The sequence below is a fragment of the Nipponia nippon genome, unplaced genomic scaffold (assembly GCF_047370975.1).
Source record: "Nipponia nippon isolate SJK-2023a ecotype South Korea unplaced genomic scaffold, ASM4737097v1 scaffold_3, whole genome shotgun sequence".
NCBI classification, from domain to species: Eukaryota; Metazoa; Chordata; class Aves; order Pelecaniformes; family Threskiornithidae; genus Nipponia; species Nipponia nippon.
Genome location: NW_028262347.1, coordinates 63,237,997 through 63,260,130, shown reverse-complemented (window position 1 = coordinate 63,260,130; position 22,134 = coordinate 63,237,997). Strand labels below are relative to the sequence as shown.

The 22,134-nt window shown below is 41.6% G+C and overlaps 1 protein-coding gene across 6 annotated transcripts in view; it reads left to right on the top strand.

The window, feature by feature from the left end:
- The window catches only part of TBXAS1 (thromboxane A synthase 1), a 232,432-nt gene that overhangs the window by 54,670 nt on the left and 155,628 nt on the right, over positions 1-22,134 (top strand). For all 6 annotated transcript variants that reach the window (XM_009465851.2, XM_087768217.1, XM_087768219.1 and 3 more), the window contains one exon: positions 2,249-2,342. In XM_009465851.2, the coding sequence (XP_009464126.2) occupies positions 2,249-2,342 (94 nt within the window). The remainder of the gene's footprint in view (positions 1-2,248; positions 2,343-22,134) is intronic.

The window sequence follows — 22,134 nt, the reverse complement described above, 5'->3', positions numbered from 1 at the left end:
ATTTGCCATGTATTTTACAGAGAAAACATCCAGGATAAAATGCCGCAAAATTGACGGGTTTCCATTGAGAGAGATTTTCATCTTTTCCACTGTTTACATACTGAAGATGAAGACTTTTGTATGACACAGACACTTTAGGAAGATTTCAAACAGCAGCAAAAAATCCTCTCTTTGGGGAAGAAAATGTATCGTGTAGGCTGTTTGTCATTTTGAAGTTAAAACATTTTTTCCCCAAGAGTAGTAGCTGTTTCAATAAGGAAAAACTCCTATATTTTTTAAACCGGTTAAGTAACCAAAAAGTCAATAACGTATAAAATGTGTAACAAACGTCATCTTCTGTGCCTTTATTCCACAATACCCTGTCATACTGAAATAGTGCCCTTGTGTAGACTGAAGACACAAAATTTCTATTGAGAGCATTTGTGTTTGTGAGAGCATTTGTTTGTGAAGTTTGTACTGCCCTGTAAAAAAAAAAAAAACAAAAAAACCAAAAAAACAACCCGACACTTTTGCTATTTAAAAATGATCAAATCTGTATCTTCAGATTATGATTTTTGTAAAATATCTTCACAAAAGAAAACCCATTAAAAAATAGGTACTGCGCTTCAGGAAATCTTGGGAAACAAGTACAAAAAGCTACTAACTCACTACTTAAGTCTCATTCTGCTTTGCTGGCCGTGTGAGATTTCATTCTCTTAATTTTATATATTTCATTTCACAATGTCATTCTCTCCTTTCCCCCCCAGCTGGAGAAAAGGACCATTTTCTGGTTCTTTCTCTCCCCCTTCCTCGCTGACCCCCAAGACTTGTGTGCTGTTTGCTCACTAGGTTAAACCAGAATATTCCAGCCTGCATCATGTAGGGCATTTCAAATGAGGCATGTGTCAATTATTGGACCTGAAGGAGGAGAGGTCCAAGTCATAGCAATGGGTTAGCATAGTTTTCAGAGTTAACAAGGCTGTACGTTGGGATTAAGAGGGAGTCAGCCCATCGGGATCTGGGGGCACTGCTTCTGCTACCTCTCTATTATGTCATTCAGATGACTTGCAAGCTCAATAGACTAAAGCTGTTAATATCACGACCCCTACACTATATGCAGTTCACCATTTTTATTTTGGGCTAGATTTAATTTGCTCCTCAGGACTAAGCAGTCTCACCACACTTGGGGTTCAAAGCTAAAGGACCGCTCATTAGTTCACATAATGCCCTGGTAAGAGATGAGGGATTGGATCCAAGTTTCGAGTTCAGTTTCCTCTCAGAAAAGTGTGGTTGTATGTGCTAAAACTGCCCCAGACACGGAACCATCATGCAGAGGGAGAGCTTTAAAACTATACTATTGCTCTGAGCTAAGGCGTTAATATAGACATAGCCTTTATTAATCTTAAAGATCTTTTGCCCTGGTCCTCCTGCTGGTAGTGTTCATTATGATAGTATTCACTATTATTGTGTCTTTGGCTAATCAAAGCTGCTGCTGTTAGCTCCTGTGCTTTCAGGTTTCACTAATTGAAGTCCACTGACTTAAATCCATTGTTTGTATTAAGAGGGGGGGAAAAAAAAAGACTTTAGGGTTGGGTTTTTTCTTTTTTTCCAGTATTGTCCCTGTCAACATGCCACAGTTTCATCTGAAACAAGGGATGCATGAAGCTTTTCAGTCTGGGTTTTGTTTCCCTGTATTTTTTATCTTTGTTTAATTTGCTGACTGGCAGCTGGAAAATCACTTAATCAGCATATCTGGCCCAAATACTAGGCTTGACTTGAACATACTGACAGTGTCTTGGCTCATGCACAACTGAGAGTAGTTTGAATTCTTGTTCTGTGATCTGTATAGGTAGTGGTGAAGGAAGAAGAAGAAAATAATAGTTTGAAGATCTGTCTTGTTCCTTTCCCAGCTGTGCCACAGTAGTCAAAACCCAAATGCCCATTTTGATCTCATTTGTAACCTCATGTAGCTACTGCCTTACAAAACCCTCTGTGGGAAGAGGAGCAGCTCTCTCTTTCCACTGCTCGCTTTTCAGGCCTGTGTTTGAGTCCCTTCGTTCTTTTGCCCTCTCTGAAGCACCAGTGTATTGCCTTTATTTCTGTGACCTAAGGAGCTGTTGAGCAATGTCACCACATTGGCAGTTCTGTTTGGCCAACACAGAAAGCCTCTTCTCCCTCTCTGAATCCAGGGAAGTCATCTGAACCAATTACTACGGCAAGTCCTATCATGACAAGATCAAAAATTAACTTACTACCTTATTTTTTCCAGGTACTCCACCTCTGCGTTCTCCAAACTAAGCAGAGTAGGGATCCGACATCCTCCACCTCTTCCTTTCATTGGAAACCTGCTCTTCTTCCGTGAGGTAAGATATCATTTTCATTGTATCTATCCAAAATAATGGGAAGAGTGGATAGGATGTGGGAGGAATTGAAGGGAATCCTACGCTTCAACAGTACCATCTCTTCAAGCATCTCCTCCTGGAAAGAACAAGCAAAACTCTGCTTTTTGAGTGAATGGGTAGAAGCCATTGTGTGCAAGCAGCTCTAATTTCAGGGTAAAATAAACTTGAGGGAAAGAAAATGTGTAAGCTCCTGCAGTTAATTACTTGAGCTTTTCCAAGAAAGTTCATGCCCTCAGTGAAACAAACTTAGTTATGTGAATAGAGCAGATTATGTTAACTAGCCCCAACTGGTTTGTTCTGAGTGGTTTTGGCTCCTACGACCTTTCTGTTTGTTTGTGCTTTTGCTGATTGTACGCATTTATTTTAAAGCTTGTAATGTTTCTTGCTCCTAAGCAGTAACTGGAATTAGGTACCACCGAATACTGTTGCTCTGTGCCCCCAGTGTTGCCATCCTGGACTGGGAAGAGGAAGGGAGGGGAGGGGAAGTATTGGGATTCTGCCTCCAGATTTCATTCCCTTATTTTTCTCGTCTGTTCCCTTAGTCTGCTAATGCTGTTCTTTTTTTTTTTTTTTTTTTTTCTTTGCTCAATTTCAGTAATGCTTCTGAGGGTCCAAGATCTCCTTAATAATGAGGACCTGCCATTTCTCTGGTTGGATCTTACAGTAAAATCTTTCTTGTGCATCTCTCTTGCATTCCAACAACTTTTCAGGAAATCTGGGCTAACTCCAGCTGCTGCCAAATTTCCTCTTTTAAGTGCATGGTCACCAATATCCACACTGAGATTTGAATTATTAATGAGAATATAGTGCCTCTTACCTTGGTCTTCACTGTGATTGTTCTGTCAATATCTGACTGATTATTAGGTAAAACCCATTTAAATACCAGTTTTACATGTACATCTGATTTCATTTAGAAGAGAGCATAAAAGGTAGACTTGATCTGCTCTTGATTAATTTGAACTGGCCTTGACAGGGTGACTTTAACATACAGGGGGTGCTGGTGGTATAGAATACAGACCAGTTCACCCTCACTCTCCTGGTTTCAATTCAGCTGGATGGCATGAAGCTACTTGTTCTGTAGCTCTTTGGTCACAAAATCCAGTTATTAATCACCTGCTAACACTTGCTGTAGGAAAAGGTGCCTAGAGACTATGTTATTTTGATATGTTGTAGATAGGCTTGCCCTGTACCAGCGTACAAGTGGAAAGTTTTTTGCGAACTGTTATCTATGATCTGTTAGGCAAATTTCATTAGCAGAATTGCATTCATTAAATTCACTTAAAGCAGGCTAATGAAGAAAAAAGAAACTTGATTTTACTTGAAAAAAAAAAAAAAGGCAGCTGAGAAATTCTATCATGGAGTACCAAGAAATAATAATTCCAGACAGGGTTTTGAAACAGAGTTGAGTGATGCAAAACTGCAAGCCCCACCAGGCTGTATGTCCAGCACTATGACATGTCACCGTCTGCCTTCTCTACAGTGGGATGAGGCAGGGATGAGTCCAGGCTCTTTGTAATTTTTTTCTTTCTTCCCTGATATATTTTTGCCATGTTTTCTGGATCTGCTCCTGTGGCTGCTTTCTTAGAAATAGTGCCCATAGCAACGTGCCAGTAATAGGAGGGCTGCTTTTACACTGCAGGCTGTTCTCTACGAGAGCATTTTCAGGGACACAAGTGCTCTCACTGCAGTCAGTAGAGGACAGCTTCCACTTTCCCGTCCCAGCAGAGGAGAACCAGAGGCTGCCTGTTGCCTTCTTGGGGACAGGGATGGTTTTAGGGGCTTAGCTGCAGCATTTTGTTGGGGGCTGGGGTTACTTTTTTTTAATAGGAAGTAGCAAAATGTTGATTTGTTCTGTTGCTACATCTATAATGTTAAGAAGTTCTTGCACTTGCATGTTTATGCAACCATGTCTTTTCACTGAACTGGCTTTTTAGAGAGCCTTCCTTTTAAATAGGCCATCTCCTTCTTGGTATTGCCAATGTTGTGCAGGGAAAACGCACGAGCCACACTCCCACTAAATCATCAGACTAGTGGTTTTCAACCCATGAACATTTATTTCAGAGGAATTAATGAATGGTGACTAAGAGGAATGAATTGATATGTGCTGTATGGGAATCTGCATATGTGTAATTCACGTTTCCAGTGTTGAATTTGGTCTGCAGATCAACACAGGTTGAAGGGCCCTGCACAACAATGAGACCTAGAAGAGAAAGGGAAATCAAAACACTTCAACATATACAGCCTTCCAGTTCAAAAAGTGTCCTCATCTCATGGTTTCAGGCTTTCCTCCTAGGATATAATTGCTAGAAACTTAAGGAAAAAATAAAGGAGGAGAGGGAGTCCCTTTGGCATAATCAAGTAAATCTAGGATCTGGGGATTTAAGCAAAAACATTAACTATCAAAAGCTCTCAACAAAATTGTGCAAGTAAGCAGTATTTTTCAATTTGTAATAGCATAAATTCAAGGATTTGCTTGACTTCTCCCTTACTTGGCTGTAAATCACTTCTACTGAAGTGAATGGAGGTTCCTGTTTTGCTCCACTGTATATGTGAAGAGAGCATCAGGCCCTATGATCCTTTTTTTTGCTATTCTTCTTCTGTAAGTGTGCCTGAAAACAAATGAACAATGCAAGCAGGATTTGACCAATAGTGCTGGGTTGTGGGGTTTTTAATAAACTTTCAAATTATTTTAAACAAGAAAATGTTTTCTCTATGAGATTTTTTGAAAGAGTTATTTCGGGGATTTCTTGAACAGTGTATTTTCTTTGAGTCCAACAAGAGTTACTGTTTATATAGTGTCTCAGAGAGGAAGAGGAAGTGCTGAAAGTTAAGGGACTAAGGGAAATGCAACAGGAAAGACCTATCTCCATCACAGAGAAGCAGACTTTAAGAGCTGAGTTGGGGAAAACAAAGTTATTTTACTGTAAGTCACCCCTTCTCTCTCAAGTCCAATAAAGGGAGATAATCGCACCCTGAAACTAAAACATATCCAAGTTAATCGGCTTATCTCAAAAATGAGAAGATAGGAAATTATTGCAGTTCTGCAGCTGGGAAATTATCCGAGTCCAAGATATTAGATTAAAAATTCTTCCGTTGCATGAGAACAATTTGTGGTGGGTAAGTCTGATGTAATACTAAATATGATTAGGCTGTTTAAAAAAAGCAGCATGTTCAATTTTCCCAATAACCAAGCAGACTTGCAGCAGACAGACCGCTGTTTTGCTAGAAACTCCTGACTGTTCCCCACCTCTCCATGTACTGCATTTTTCCTACCACTCTGTGGAAAAACATGAGGTTTGTTTGTGATAGCTGCGTAATGGGAGACACAAGAGTATACACAGCACAGACTTTTACACATGGGCTTCAGAGCAGCAGGTTGCAGAAAATCTGAACAAAACTCTCCTATTAATTCCTAGGCTAATGATTTTATTACGTGACAAATGCTCTGAAAACTGAGAAGGCACACGCGCCGCATTACCCTTCCTCGCGAAGAACTGCGGCAAGCACTTGACCTGTTGCTATGGCTGTGCTTTCTCCCTCTTTCCCATCCGTTTTCTAAAAAGGCAGCTACGCTGTTTTTTTTAAATGTCATTGGCTCTGACATTTGAACGGCTCTGGTCGCCTGGTACTGTACCTGTGCGCACTGCTCCCTACTCAGCCTTCTGGAGAGCAGCGCCGTGCTGCTGCAGCCTTGGGGCTGGTGTCTCTGGTGTTTTGGGGTGGTGGTAGGTGTGTGGTCGGCTGCCTTGTTTTGGTACTTGGTAGGTGGAATATACAGTTGTGCCCTGTGTACAGTTGGGTGATGTGCTTTGCGTCCTTATAACGGTGTGATCATGTGCTGCTTTCCTCCTATTACTCCTAGCAAGCGCTAGCGATGCTTTTGACTGGCTGTGTGCTTGTATCCCTGTCTTGCATTTTAATGAAACACATCACTCTCTTTAGCCCCTCTCTGCTTGGACAGGATACTCTTTGTTTACTCTGTTTATTTCTGTCTGGCCTACTTGTAGATCCTGGGCTACCCTGGAGTGGCCCATTTCTGCTGAGTGGAAGTGGGGGCTGTGTGGCTGCTTTGTCTTGCGTTCAGTTTGGGATCTGGCTGGGCTGTGTTGTTTTATGGCTGATGGGTGGGAGTGGAGAAGGGGGGAGTGCAGGGAGGAAGCAGAGAGCAAACATGATCTTTTTCCACTACGCATCTGCCAAAAGCATCCTCTGAGTTGGATGTAAAGAAAAATAAAAGGCAGAGTCCTTGCAGGAATGAAATTAACCCCATGTCTAATTTTCAGCCTAAAAAGCAGCATGCCAGTGCTTAGAGCGAGAGGCTGCAGCATTTATTGTTCTGGAATTTAATGACACAGCATGTAAATGCAAACAAGGTTGGAAAGAGGCAAATGGTGAGGGGAGCAAAGAGGGGAGGAAGGGAAGAAGAGGAGCTCTCAATAGGCTGCGGACCTGGTTTTAATTACAAGAATAATATGGCTTACACTGACAGTGAAAGCCTGCATATGGTTTTGTGTTGCTTCACACAGATAAACAAGAGAGGAATGGGACAGGGAGTATGTGTTTTGCCACTTGATAGCTATCTGCGTGGAACCAGAAAGGGCCCCTGTGGCATCACCAACCAACCTGGCTTTATCTCCCATAGTCAGCTGCATGCATCCACCGTGGGCTGCTGACTGTCCGAACAGACCTCATGGGGTGCCTCAGGTCTTCTCTCATATCCTGGGAAACCCACCTTGACTGGGAAGCCTGTGTACACGTGCATTTCACGTGACATGGATACATGTGGTGCAGATGTAAACCTAGCCATGTCACAGTCTGCAACATGACAGAAAAACTGGGGTTAGGCATGTTTTTATGTGTATATTCATGTGTCTATAAAGCCAGTCTCTTTCCCCTTCAAATACATGTATTTTCCTAGTTTGAGCTGATACTCTGTGCTACCTCCTTTGATCAGATGTTAGTGTTGTCAGATACGCTGACAAAGTCAATGCAGTATCTGTTTGTGGGGAAACTCATGCAGGAAATCACGCCATTGCAATTAGCTGAGTCTCACTTGACTAAATACTATTTTCACCCTTCAGCGAGAGCTGGACTGCTGGTTTCTCAGAAGAGCATCGGGTGGAGCTGTGCTGTGCCTCACCCCAGCTTCTCCCTGAGCTTGTGGGGTCTCAGCAGGGTAAGCCTGCCTCTGGAGGAGTGGAGTGTACTCCTCAAAGGCCCTTCTGTAGAGGCACAATGTCCTCAGCTTTTTTGCACTCAGTGTTTGATATCTGTGTTCGCAAGGAATCCCTGAATGCGATGTCAACTTTAAATAACCTTTATGGAAGCTGGCAACAGTATTAGGATATACAAAGCAACTGACAGGTCTTACGTGACAGAAGAAGGAGGGTGAATCATTGCTGCTTTGCTAGTGAATAATGGTGACCGAAGCTATGAAGGTGGTTGTGGTCATGACAGATGCTTTTGCTCTTTTGGACTATAGGGTTTTTCCTCTGAGGGAACAAACGGGTCCCTTTTTGTATTCCAAGGAAGGGTGCATTGACTGTGTAGCTTCTGCCTAGAGCAGTTCCCGCATCTATTCTCTGTTCAGGGCTGGTTGAGTGTTTCCTGTAGACCTCAGAAGTTCTCCTTAGAAGGAGACGCAGACTTCGATGAGCAACATCATGGGTTTGGTATTCTTTAAGCCATGTTTTGGTTGTTCTTTTTTTGGCATACTTTATGCTTGCTTTATTAAACACTGAGGCGCAAAGGCAATGGCTGATGCAATTGCTAGCTGTATGTGAAGGGCTTTACCTGTAAAGTGGAAAGGGGATGATGTTCTTCATGGCAGCACAGCAAGTAAGAAGAGAGATGCTCCAATCATGCTTCTGGCTTTCCCCAGGCTCACAATATGATTATGGGCAAGTCTGAGTGGGGCAAATGTTTCTTCTTTTTTTTTTTTTTTTTTTTTCTGGGTAAGCAAATCTTCTTTTGCTTCACTTTGTGCCTCTTTTTACCCACCTGCAAAATGGCATAGATGGTATTCTGGAATAGGTAGGTCTTGCAACACCACAACATCAGGTTGTGGTGAAATGCTTTGAGCAACTTCTCTGGGGAATTTCTCTCGTAGATTTGGGGAAGCTGATATCACTGCTGTCTTTAATAGTCTGGGCAGTTTGAAGGCTGGAGGGAGAGTAAATTATTTGGCAATAGTCACAGAGCAAGTGGGGCTGGGAATCGATGCCAAGCCTGACCTCTGGTCTATAAATGAAGGTGTCTGAGCAAGGTGGGTCCCCAAGGTAACAGCACTGAAGGAAACCTCTCTGCTGTTCCATGCCATCCTTGACCAAAACAGTTGCTTTTGGATGGTTGGTTGGGGTCAACTGAGAAATGGTTACCCAATATCCATCAGAGCAGAAGTCTACATCATAAATGACACCTGGCTTCCAAGGGTGGTGTAGGGGAAATTTGCCATGTGTCGTGCCTTTTGGAGACTATATTTGCGTGTTCATCACATAACCCTCTGGAATTTGCTATGTAGCCTGCTCTTTAAGCAGCATGTACTGCTAAATTAAAGCCAGCTCTGGCATAACATGCAGCACCAATGAACACAAACCAGCCGTGCTATACAGTAGCTAGGTTAAGAGAAAGAAGATAATGTATAGTTGCAATGATAGTAGCATTCAGATAGACCAAGTGTGAACACTTAAACTGGAATTTACCTTGGACTTCAGAATCCCTGTAGTCATGCACGAGGAGTAGCATTCCCAGAAGAAGTAGGGACCTTCACCTTGAGGAGCAGCGCGAAAGTGATATGACTGAATAGACGGACTCGTATAGCTGTTGTAGTAAACTTAAGGGGTTTCTACACATGGACTTAAAAAAACAAGAATATTTCTTAGGTGTGATTGTCTTCTGTTCAATTTTGGTTGTAGTCACATCAGTGTGGCACTGGCCTGGAGAGAATGGGGTTGAACTAAATCTTTTAGTCCTTGAAATGAAAAAAGAAAGCAATAGACTCAAGGCTATAATGAATAAGAGCAATCTCTGTTGTTTTAAGTGAAGTTGTAACTTGTTCGTGTTACATGTAAATCTGGAGTTTAGTGGCATCATATGCTGCTGACCTTCTTATTGTCATGTGGAGAAATCCATATTCAGAAAACCCGTTCTTCTATGTCAGCAGGATCAGTACATATAATAATGGGCAGGTATTGGTTGTAATGCTAAAATTATAGCAAGCTCAGATTGGTTGTTGAGAACAGTTGTTATCCATGAGCCAACAAATTTAGCTGAGTCTTAATTTCATTAGCAGTGTCTAAATGCATTAGCCATATGCTCCTCAGCATATGGGTAAATACATAACAATTTATTTTCATTAGGGTTTTCTTACAAGTGCTGCTAACCCAAGCTCCACTAGAAATGTTTACAGCATGACATGTCTCTTCAAATAAGAAGCTGGCCTTCTGCACAGCAAGTTGTTCTGAAAGGGTGGCAAGCAAGAAGCTTCCCCTGCCCTTTCCAAGAGTAGGAAGGTACAGCCACTGTGGGTCTGATCCACTGCAGCTAGCAGAGCTTGGTTTCTGCAAGGCTTTATATTAAAATGTGTAATAGAAGGCTTTGGAGAACCGCCTGCTCAAACATGTGCCATTAAATCCCTGGTATTCATTGTGGGCTGTCTTCTGGCTGCCTATGGTACACCTTGGGTGGCATCACCTCCTGGTAGCTTTATCTGGATGTAAGACTCGTGACCCTCTGGGTTTTCCCTGCTTCCTCCTCTCCCCAGGCAGGATGTAGAGATGAAATATCACTTGCTCTAAGAGGGACTGAGTATGAAACTGGGTCTTAGTCATGGCTCATAGTCAAATGGATGCAGTGCTGCGAAGGGCAGTGTGGGTTTGCAGGATGGGCACTGGGGCAGGGCTTTGAGGGCTTCAGTAACTGTGGATGTGGGACAGATGTAAAGCAGCTGTTGCATGCTTGGGATTCTCTTAATTTGTCAGAAATAAGTGAAACATTATTTTCTGGAGTGCTCTTTTTGGATAAATATTTATGCAATTTGATCCAGAAATGCAAGTTGCCTAGGAAGACATGGAAGTGTAAGAAAGGACCAATCTTGTCAGAGAGATCAAAAGTTAATCTAATTCTCCGTGTCCTCCGAGGCCTCAGCACATGTCTAAGTGTAGAGGATAATGTGAGACCAGAATCAACCAGAGTTGGATTCTAATCAGGTTTGTTTGAGAACTGGCTGTGGTTTTGGTTTTTCTTTTGTTTTCTTTTTTAAAGAAAAGAAAAAGGAAAAAAACAGTTTTTCAACAGGAGGTCTAAACAAACCTGTATGCTTTAAAAACATGCATTTCAAATTGCTATTTTTTCTTTCTGTTTTCACCATGCAATGCAGTGGTGATACAGTCTTGAGTTGTCCTCGTACTTTTTAACTTTTCATTTTGTTTCTTTGTTATTAACCTTTTTTCCTGCTTCCATTTTTATAATTTTTAAGTATTCCATGAATTTTAGATGATTTCTAGTAAGGCAGAGGGAAATGTGAAATGTTCTTTGGACAGTTGCACTGGGGCACTTTTAAATATTCACGTAGAAAAAAAACTCACTGAACATTGATGATTTTTATTTTACCCCATGACAAGAAAAATGAAAATTATAAACAAGAGAAAAAGAAATTGAGACCTAGATATATGTTTAAAAATATTCTCAAATACATAATTTCATAACAAAATATGCAAAAAATAAACATTAAAATAATTACAAATGAGTCTTTACTATTATATGAACTTCTGTAGTTTTTGTGCATTATATCTGATGGCTTTTTTCAGTCCTGGCTGTATGCAAAGCTCTTTTCATAGGTAGCATGATGCTAGAGGTGATTTAGGTAGGATTAGTGAAAGCTGGGTTACAGGAGCCATAAGAAGTCACATATGATAATGAGTTAAGGAGTTTAAGTAGCCTCTGGGAAGTTGAGTGGGACTTTAAACACGGTGATTGTGTTACGCTCAAGAAAAGGGGGAAAAGATACATGGCAAGAGCAGGGGTTAGAGGGAAGTGCTCCTTTGGATATGCAGGAAAAAGGGGATGGGGAATCCCAAAGTCTTCATTGATTTGCTTCTATTTCCTTTTATGTCTATATATTGAAAGGAAAGAGCAGGTGATAAGCCCTGGCTAGGATAAGGCACCTTGTGGCTCTGGAGAGTAGTCTAGGAAAGAAGTACAAAGAGGTATGAACAAAAAATTGGTGATCGATAATATGATTTTTGCAAAGGTTACAGCTTGCAAAGGGATGAACAGATCTACCTTGATCAGTTAATATGCTGCAATATATAATGTGTTCTGAAAAGTGTGTGGCAAGGCAGCTGGAGGAAGAGTGGCCATTTGAGTTATCCTTCTTTGTGCTCCACATCTGAGGACAGCCTTGGACATGAGCACCTTGCAGCCGAGGTGGGGTGGAAAAGGCGCTTGATCACACACCAGGAGGAAATGGGAGAGCTTTGGGGAAAAAAGCTGTAGTTGGTGACCTTATACCAGGGGTTTCCATTTTAATAAAGAGTCTCATATAGTTCATGACAGATAGAATTAGGGACCATGCAAGTATCCTGTAGTTATATTTGTGTTTATATTTTTCACTACCTTTTTTTTCTCCCCCAATGCCCCAGGGAGCCATCTTGAAGACCTCATAAATGCGAGATTTCATTTTCTAATGCTATTTCATTTCCTGGATGGAGGACCTGCCACAAGAAGACCAGACCTCAAATTATAATAGCCCTATAAATAACTCCCTTAGGCAAAAGAAAAAGAAAGCCTTTGAAAGACAATTGCAAATGCAAAAATGGAAGTGTTTGGGTTCTTGCAGAACCAGACTAAGCAGCTTTAGTTAGGACATCATTAATTTAGTGTAAAGTTTTTTGGGGTTTCCCTGTTTATCTCTGTGTGCTGTTTACTTACACACCTATATCTCAAAAGTCCTCCAAGGTCTTTTGTTTGAGCTTAATTTTCTACAGTGTTTTGGTGCCTTTTGGCCTGTCTTTAGAGCCTGCTAGAAAACGGAGTTTCCAGATAAAGTTGAAAGCAATCCAAAAAACTGACTAAAACAAATACAATCACAAATTGAGTAAAAATAGTCTGAAAAAGCAACTTTTTCTTCTTTGCGAGTGAAGTCGCTGTATTTCAGCAGACCCAGACTGTCTGCCTGCTTTCCACTGGAAATCTGTGCAGAACTGGCACATCGGCTAGAATAAAAACATTCCCGAGGAATCGGCATGTTCTGTCAAAACATTTGAACAGCTCCCGTCTCCCAGAGCACAGCGCTGCTGCGGAGCCGGCAAAAGGAGCTCTGCCACGCAGCGGTGCCGGCTTCCCCTCAAACTTCCCGTCTCAAATCCACCCTTTTGCATAATTATGGTAAAAGTGCTTCAGGTTAAATTATATTTAGCTCCTGTGGGAGCAGGGAAGGCTTGTGAGAGCCTTTTGCACCATGGTGTGACCTATGTGAGGGTTGTCCTTTCTCTGTTCCCACGAAGGCTATGTTGTGTATGTGAGGAAAAGTCAGGAAGGTGAGGCTGTAGGACCCCAGTAACTTCCTACAGCAGCCCAAGTCAATGTACTGGCCAGGGACAGCTGGACTGGCAAAGCTGAACTCCAGGAGAAGTCCTGCTGTGGAGGGACAGGATTCCCCCTTGACAGATGCCTCTGTGCCATGCCTGTCACCGCTGCATGACTCCCTGCTACGTGTGACCTCAACCTCCAGTAGCAAAGTTCAACCTCTGTGTTGTGGAGTAATGATTTTTTTTTTTTAATGACTTGATTACAGTTTTCTTTCTCTTTTTTTTTTTTTTAAAATTAATCTTTGGCTAGAAGAAGATACACGGCAATTACAGAATGTAGCTAAGCAAAGTGTAATTAGCCTCGACCTTTGCAGCAGGACACTGATTACTTTACTTTTGTGAAGTAGTATCTTAGTCCTTTAGCACTAAAATGAAGGGGGTCTCACTGGTAGGTTCTGCTCAGTATGAATGAGTGGTAAAATCGGGCCTGCAGCCAATTTGAGAGGTGCTGTCTCTCTGTTATTGAGACCAATTGCTTAGGAATGTAATTGTATCATTCTTCTTGCCAAAATTGATATCCCCTGACTGACCACAGCTAAATGAGATTTTATTTTTGCAGAATTTCTGGGCTGTTGCGTGATAAGGCATTGTGGTGGACAGCATGCAGTCGGTGGTTTGAAACAAATGAAGTTTTTCTTCATATTTGAAACAGTGATGTGTATTAAGCAATGCTTTACTGTGCTGATGAACTAGCAGATGGTGTCCTTTAAGGCTGCACGTGTGACAGCAGCCTGTTTGAATGAGTATCATACCTACTTGTCTAAGCCCTGTCCAGCATAAAAATCCTTTATAAAATAACATAAATGTAAACGAGGTGGGAAGGCAAGCAATCCTACATATGTGTTTATCTTATACACTGTGGCACATACCCAGATAGCAGTTCAAAGCCGTTTCAATAAAAGTGGCATCACTGAGAAATGTGATGGAAGAGAATGATCTGTGCCATGCGGAGCAAGGAGGGCAGAGGTGGCTTATGAGCCAGCTCTAGCTCTGCTTGGGTTAGTGGCAGGGCAGATATCTTACAGAGGGTGGGTTGTGAATGCGCATTCCTAACTCTATTACTTATCCCCTGGGCCAGAAGAGCCAGATGTGTTGCATAGGCAACATATTTAATCTGTGAATGATCATTCCTGATGGATCCCCTCCAGCCAGTCCAAAAGTTACATTACTGGACCCCAGCCCACTTCACGTAGAAAGACAAGACCACCCAATCTGGTGCCTTTAGGGAAGGGAGAAGGTGGAATTACTGTGATTACTATGATTAATAATTTCACATTTTATGCAAGCAGTTGTACACTCTATGGCCAAAATGCTTATATGCTGGTGTCTAACCCAAGGCAGCCAAAGCCACACTGTGGCACCTAAAAGTGTAATGATATGATTCTCACAGGAGTTAACAGGCATTGCTACTTTCAAACATTGCTATAACTCCTTTTCTTTTATTTAGTTATGCAAAGTCTAGCGTGCCGCACTTGCAAATTTTGGCCTGAGCATAAACTATACTGACAAAATATGGTCACCTCTGGGACTGAGGCAAAGGCAATTTACCACAGTATGGCCATATGGGAGGGGAAAACCTGTTAAAATCCTTCTATGGACAATTATGGTAAATATATGTTAAAAGGCTTTGAGACCTTGCACAATGATGAGCCCATCTCTTCCTAGGAGAGGTAACAGGCTGAAACAACAGTGTCAGAATGGAAGCCTCTTAATATATTATATTACTGTCTTGCAAAGATCTGCGACTTGGGTTTGTGCAGACCTACCACTGTCCTCACACAGCAAATCAAGTGATTTGCTAAAAGCTTGTCATCTGCAGAGGCAGACCTGGAAGAAAGGAAGTGTTCTTGCAGTTTTATGGACAAGGAGACTAAGGGCTGCGGCTGTAACAGTTTTGCTTCACCACCCATTGAGACCAATGGCTGAGTGCCTGCTGTCTTCACTAGGCATGGAAGCAGGTAGCGAGTGAGTCCTCCAAGCTTGCGCGGAAAGAGGTGGTGGCAAGGCTGTGAGCTGCGTTTGCACCCAGTGGGCTCTGGCTCACTGGGGCAATCGCTGCCGCCTTCTCAGAGCCTCCTGTTGCTGCAGGAAAAGTTTACATTACATGGAGTAGGATAATGCCTCAAACATCCCCACTGGAATAAATAAGCATCTTAAGTCGAGAGTTCAAACCCAACTTGCTTTTCTACTACTTCTACTAGTCAGTCTGGTAATTTTTGTTTGGTTTAGGAAAAAACAGGAATAAGTGTTTAAAAGATTGCCTCTCTTCAGAGACATTTGTTATCCTTTTTCTCATTTTCAACAAGGAAAACTTGCTTTTGCAGCAGAGATTTTGACATTAAGTGTCTTCATAGAATAATAGGCATGAGATGGATTGCAATCTATTGCCTCCAGACCTTGCCAATCATAAACTAAAATCAGTTAATGCATTGAGTTAAATCTTGCTATATTGTGCAATGTGCTAGTAGCATTAAAAAAATCAATCCAGAAAATATATTGATTATATTATCTCCATAGCAACAAACAATAATGGGATAATGTTAGCTTAATAATTGTGCTTTGTGAAAACCTTTCAGAATAATTACTGCATTGTGGTCTTTTCACAATGTGGAACGCTATAACGCTTCTTCCTTGACTGCAGTCACCATCAGCACTGCGTCAAGAGATGCTGTTTTTGTGTGCATGCATATGTATTCATGGGTAATTTTGCTCTGGGTGAAACAATTTAGCAGACTATTTTGGGATCCATTTTTAAATGGTCAAGACCACAAATTGGCATTTGTTTTCTGTGTGGTTTGTTTTTTCCCACCTCCTCTGACAACTGGCTACTGTAAAAAGAGGCCGTTAACATTCCTTCTCCTGCGTCTTTCTTTACAAGGCACAAAGATTTTGGCATGTCACAAAACTAAATGTCCAGCTACTCTGTTAAGGATTTGAGGGAGAGAGGAACTCTGCTCTAAAGACAGTGCTTCAAAGCTGTTCCTTTAATTGAATTTAATCTATTTATCCTCTAGAAATTACCTGTTCCACAGGAGCTGAGATATTTGCTTGTATTTTGGAGGACCTGATTCTCTTGTGCATCTTGCATTGTCATATAAATAACCTGAGGTTGTTATGAATAAATAAATATATATATTCTCTTACATGTAAGTAGGGGGGTGTGTATAACATTTTTAGCTTGAAATTTTAGCAAGCGCTGACAGTTTTCCATTTGAGATGAGGCCTTCATAAGGAGCTTGGCTGCGCTGTTGTCTCCTGCCATTTTCCCCTACAGTCCCTCCAGGTTGTTACTTTATGGGGAGGGTGTGATCGAAGAGTTCTGTCACAGGCAGTAGTTACTTTCTGCCAGTGGCCTAATCCCCTAGGAATGTGGTTAATTCACAGGGAGAAGGAGGAGCAGTGGTTGCTCTTGACTTCGTGCCTTGTGCCAAAGCATCTAGTTCTGTATAGCCGTTGTACTGAATGAGGGTGCCAAGACTCTCTCTCCTTTTCTGGGTGCAGATGAATGCAGTTACGAAAGGGCAGCTAAATGCATCGGTTCCTCTGGAAAATATCTGGTATTTGCAGGTGTGTAGCATTATTCATTAAAAAAAAAAAAAAAAGCCCAGATGGATTGACAAGGTGCTTTTTCAGATGCTGCTGCAGAATCCAGCCCTGACTGGTGATCTAAAACCAGAACTGAATGGCTGACACAAGCCAATTAACTACGCACCTCCAAAACCAAGCTCTTCTCTCTATGAAATTGTCACAGTTGAAGCTATGACTGTGCTTTTGCTTGGCATCCCCTGTGCTCACCTTGGATGCTGACCAGTGGCCATGCTGATCCCTAGAGCTGTCCCAAATTCTCCTTCAAATGCAGCCTTCCATTTAATTTCCTTGCTCTATCTCAGCTCCTGCTGCTCTCCATGATCCTCTCTCCAGCCCACGCAGAGGTTGGTACTACATGTTTCTGCCCGTTGTCTTCCTAATCTGTTGTTCCAGGGAGGCCTGATATGGCTTTATAGTGTCTCTTTTTTTCCATGCTTGTATCCTACCAGCTACCACATGGGTGGCTTGGGTCTTAAACAGTGTCCTGGTTTTAGCTGGGATGGAGTGAATTTTCTTCTTAGTAGCTGGTATATGGTGTTTTGGATTTAGGATGAGAATGATGTTGATAATACACTGATGTTTTAGTTGTTACTAAGTGGTGGTTGTATTAGTCAAGGACTCTTCAGCTTCCCACGCTCTGCCAGGTGCACAAGAAGCTGGGAGGGAGCACAGCCAGGACAGGACAGCTGACCCAGACTGGCCAAAGGGATATCCCATACCATATGACATCATGCTCAGTATACAAAGTTGAGGGAAGAAGAAGGAAGGGGGGGATGTTCAGAGTGATGGTGTTTGTCTTCCCTAGTAACTGTTACATCTGATGGAGCCCTGCTTTCCTGGAGATGGCTGAACACCTGCCTGCTGATGGAAAATAGTGAAAGAATTCCTTGTTTTGCTTTGCTTGCATGTGCAGCTTTTGCTTTACCTATGAAACTGTCTTCATCTCAACCTACAGGTTTTTACCTTTTTTTTTTTCCTGCAATTCTCTCCCCCATCCCACTAGGGTGGGAGGGTAAGTGAATGGCTGTGTGGTGCTTAGTTGCCAACTGGTGTTAAACCACGACAAACAGTATTTGGCTCCAGGACAGAACATGAAGTGTAACTTACCTTGTGAAAACAAGGAGATTTTGTTGGAATAATTATTTTAAGCTAGGCAGAGAGTCAACTGCCTGGTGTGATGTGGCTGTTGGGGCTGCAGCTTGTCTTATTTCTGAAGGAACAAAACTATTCTGTCCTGCATAGGATCTCACAACACATTTCTGTCTGTAGTGGTCACAGTAGGTCTGTCCTACCTGGTAGACTGTCGATCTAGGAGCAGAATGAAGCACACAGAGTGTTTGTTCACATGGCTAGGGTGAAGATGCTTGTAGCTCAGCAGCCACGTGCCCCCTTGTGCCCTGCTGAATGTATGGGCTCACCTCAAAGCTTGTGTGTGTCAAGCTGACTTGTCTGCCCTTAACCTTGTGGCTTTTACAGAGGTGCCATGTGATAGATGGTAGTAAAAAGGGATCTGTCATGCCTATGCCTGGCCTGTCCATGCTACAGATAGCAGCGTGCTCTGTTCTGCATCAGAGACCAGTACAATCTATAGGGACGTTTTTTCTGCTTTCATGCTTGAGAGCCTGCATCCATACAAGGTGGGAATTAGACAAGAAGAAGCTGGGCTTGTCCAGCTATGTTAAAATACAGAAATAGTCCTAGTATCTTTCAGTAATACATTAAGTGGCATGATTACTTAAAGGGGGCTTATAAGAAAGATGGGGACAAACTTTTTAGCAGGGCCTGTTGTGATAGGACAAGGGGTAATGGTTTTAAGCTAAAAGAGGGTAGATTTAGACTAAATATCAGGAAGAAATTTTTTACAATGAGGTTGGTGAAACACTGGAACAGGTTGTCCAGAGAGATGGTAGATGCCCCATCCCTGGAAACGTTCAAGGTCAAGTTGGATGGGGCTCTGAGCAACCTGATCTAGTTAAAGATGTCCCTGCTCGTTGCAGGGGGGATGGACTAGATGACCTTTAAAGGTCCCTTCCAACCCAAACTATTCTATGATTAATGTCTGTTGTGTAATGTTCTTTCCAGGTCTCTTGCCTTGATGGAGCACTCTGTGTGCAGTGTAGTGCTTTGATTTGGGCACTGTTTTGTGTCTTAGTGTCATCAGGATAAAAGATCAGAATTTGGGTGCTGAACACAGAGTTTGTGATAATCTTTAGTTCTTTCAGATGTATGTTTCATAGTTTCAGACTTGGTGGTCACGGATAATTAAGTGGCATTGATTTTACAATCAGTTCATAAACAATGGTAGAGACCCCTAGGGGAATGTCTCTGAGGAGGCCAAGATGTTATCACCCACTGAATGAGTAATGTTGCTTCCTAAAGCTGAGGTTTTCTTGAAACCCACCTGTCTAAATAGTATCCACTTAGGCACTAGTGAGTTAAAGCAATATGAGATATCCCAGAGTTCACATCAGAAAAGAAAGCTTAAACACTGTCATCTTAATTCTGTAGGTGAAGATGCAAGATTTGCACGCGGACATGTAATTTTCCCAGTACTTATTTCAAAGTCTGTTTGCACTCTATGGCACCTAAGAGAGGCTATTGTATAATGGGATTGGTTAGTATCTTTTATACTTAAAAATGCCATTTTCATAATCTGAAGGAATCTGCTGTTGATGGATCTGAGAAGGAGGGGGACACTTCAGAAGTGGAGAAGCTCCTTGGAGGAAAAAAAGTCCCTGTCTCCCTTCCGTGGGAAAGAAGTTAACTTTCATTTCTTCAAATGCCAATTTGTTGCCCCCTAAAACAGTGCTGTGTTGTCAGAGTACTCCTGAAATGTTTGTTTTCCTTAGGTTTAGCTAGCATGTCTCTGTCCTACAAGAAGTTCTTTCCATTTCTTTAAATTATGCAATTACTGCTTTGCTTCCCTTAAGGGAGGCCAGCAAAGAAAAGTAATAAAGTTCATTCACCATTAGTAAGATGTGCTGAATGCTTACGTTAATCCATCCGAGAGACATTGAGCACACAGTGAAAATACACATTGCAATGGTCTTCTGTTGCACAGTGAATTCCCTCCTATAGAGAGCACTGTAATTCTCTGTTTTCCTGTTATAATTTGAAGATGTGGTAATATTAAGAAAGGCAACAGAGATGATTAGCGATCCAGTGGAATTACATACAAGAAGAGATTCTGTAGGAGAGAATTACACTCAGTTTGGAAAGAAGTCAACTTAGAAGAGATTTAGTGGAAATTACATGGTCTAGTAAAAAAAAAAAATCCATCGTTCCTTTCTCTTTTTTTCCCTAGTTTCTTGACTTATTATAAATATATATTTATCGCAGGATCGGAAATTTCAGTGAGTCTGTAAGACCTCACATGGATCCTTTCATGAACACATTGCACAAATTGCATTTCTCTTTGTACGTGTCTTCATAATGACATGTTTTCTGTTTTTGATAAAGGTTCCTAGAAGCCTGAATAGGTGTCTTCTGTGACATTTACTATTAAGTAAAATAAGGGCCTAGCAGGTTTGAGTGTTATCTAGACAATAGTCCTAATAAAAGTAGCAAGGTTGCAATTATAGCTCTATAGCAGATATAAACAAGGTCTAAGCTAATGGCAGGCAACTTCCAAATAGATAAAAAGAAATATTATTTTAGCCAGTGTAATCAGTCTGGAGAATTCATCATTGCAAGAATCAGGGAGTCGAATACAGCAGCTGGAATAATTTGAGGGTCTGGATAATTTTATGACTAATTACATTTGTAGCTATGCATATTATGATAAGAGTAATTGAATCTTAAGCGAACAGTTGGGTGAGGAAGAAACCTCCCTCTATTTAAAACATTTTCCAGTTAACTCTCTATATAGGGTTGTTTTCCTCTTGCCTTTCTCTGCAGCCTCAGGCATGTGATATGTCTGAAAGCTCAGAAATAGATCGAATTTGCTGATATTCCTATCTCATATACTGTCTGTGTTTCTGTGGCAGAAAAGGAATGGTTTTGCAAGATACCAAGAAAGGACTGAGAAACCTGCAACTTGTCTCTGGCTCTACCATTGACTTCTTGTGTGGCATTTGGCAAATTGCTCAATCTTGTGTACTTCCAAGTCCCCACCTGTGACAGATGGGCACTTACCGTCCCAGAGATGTTGTGGAAATGAAGTTTGTAAAGTGAAATGAGTTTGAAAATAGAAAGACAAAAAGAAAGCAAGAATCTCATTGCAGTATGCCAAATTAATGTCTGGGGCCATATCTATGTGGGAATGCTTTGGAAAGTTAAGGTGAATCAACTAGAAGTGTGAATGCAGCGTGCGCATATGAAAGTGCAGTAAATCTTTTCCAATAGAGAAGAGTCTCTCTTATTGTGGAAGTGGCTGTGTATCACCTTGAGGGGCTGGTGTAGATGGGCTGGGTTATTCATCCTACACTCCATTTTTTCTAAATATCCACATCTTATCTCCTGTGCCTCAAAACCCTCCTTGAGGTTCTTGCCCCCACTATTCTGATGGGGAGGCTGTTCTAAAATCTTACTACTTTGATAGTCAATAGCTTTCATCTAATTTCTAGCAACACTTATCCATGGCCAGTTTATACACATTTGATCTTTTAGTAATGTAGGCCTTTATATTAAATAGATATTTGCCCTCCCTGATGATTACTCCCAGTACATTTATAGACAGCAAGCATGTCTCCTCCCTTTGGTCTGCTAAAATGAACCTTTGGTTTGCTAAAATGAACTCTCCTAATTACTACTTGTAAGACAGGCCTTCTGTTCCCTGAGGATCCTTGTAACCCTTTTCTCCACTCGTTCCATTTTTAATTCATTCCTTTTGAACACGGCTCACCAGATTTGCATGCAGCATTCCAGAGGAAGCGTATCCCAGATATTCTGCATTTGTAGTTTCCATCATACTTGTTGTTCCTCATTATCCTGTGGCTGATGTGTCCATCCAGGTTTTCCCCTTCTCTGTCATTTTCAAACAATAATCTACTACTGCAGAAATTCTTGGATTTAACATATTCCCTCTAAGGGCCTGAAGTTTTGTCTTCAACTAAAGACTCTCCTCTGCTGCAGTTCAGGTTCTTTAGGTCATCCAGTTCTTCTGATATGACAATCTCAATCTCTCTGCCTGCTGAGGAAAGAATATGTCTTTCAACCCAGAATCATGAATGTACTTTGCTAAAGTTTCTGTTTTTTGTGCCAAAGTCAGTCCTCAAAACACTGAACAATGTTTGTCCCAAGGCTGACCCTTGAGAAATCTATGGGTTTCCTCCTTTCATGCCTGTACTTTTTCTTTCAACTCAGTCCATACTCATTTACCTACAGCTTGCATGTTTACTATCTCTCGATTTTTATCCTGATCTTCATCCTTTTGAGTGTGATGACTGTTCACTTGCCACCAGACCAGAAGCATTACTGAAGTCTGTGTACATCTTCCACTGTTTCCTCACCTAGAAAATGTGTTATCTTCCCAAAGAAAGATAATATGCGGTGTATCCCCTTTCCCATTCCTCTGATCCTCTTTCCTTTAGGTATTTGCTGTGAAGCAGAGTGCCAGGTTGTTACCGGTGGGCCAG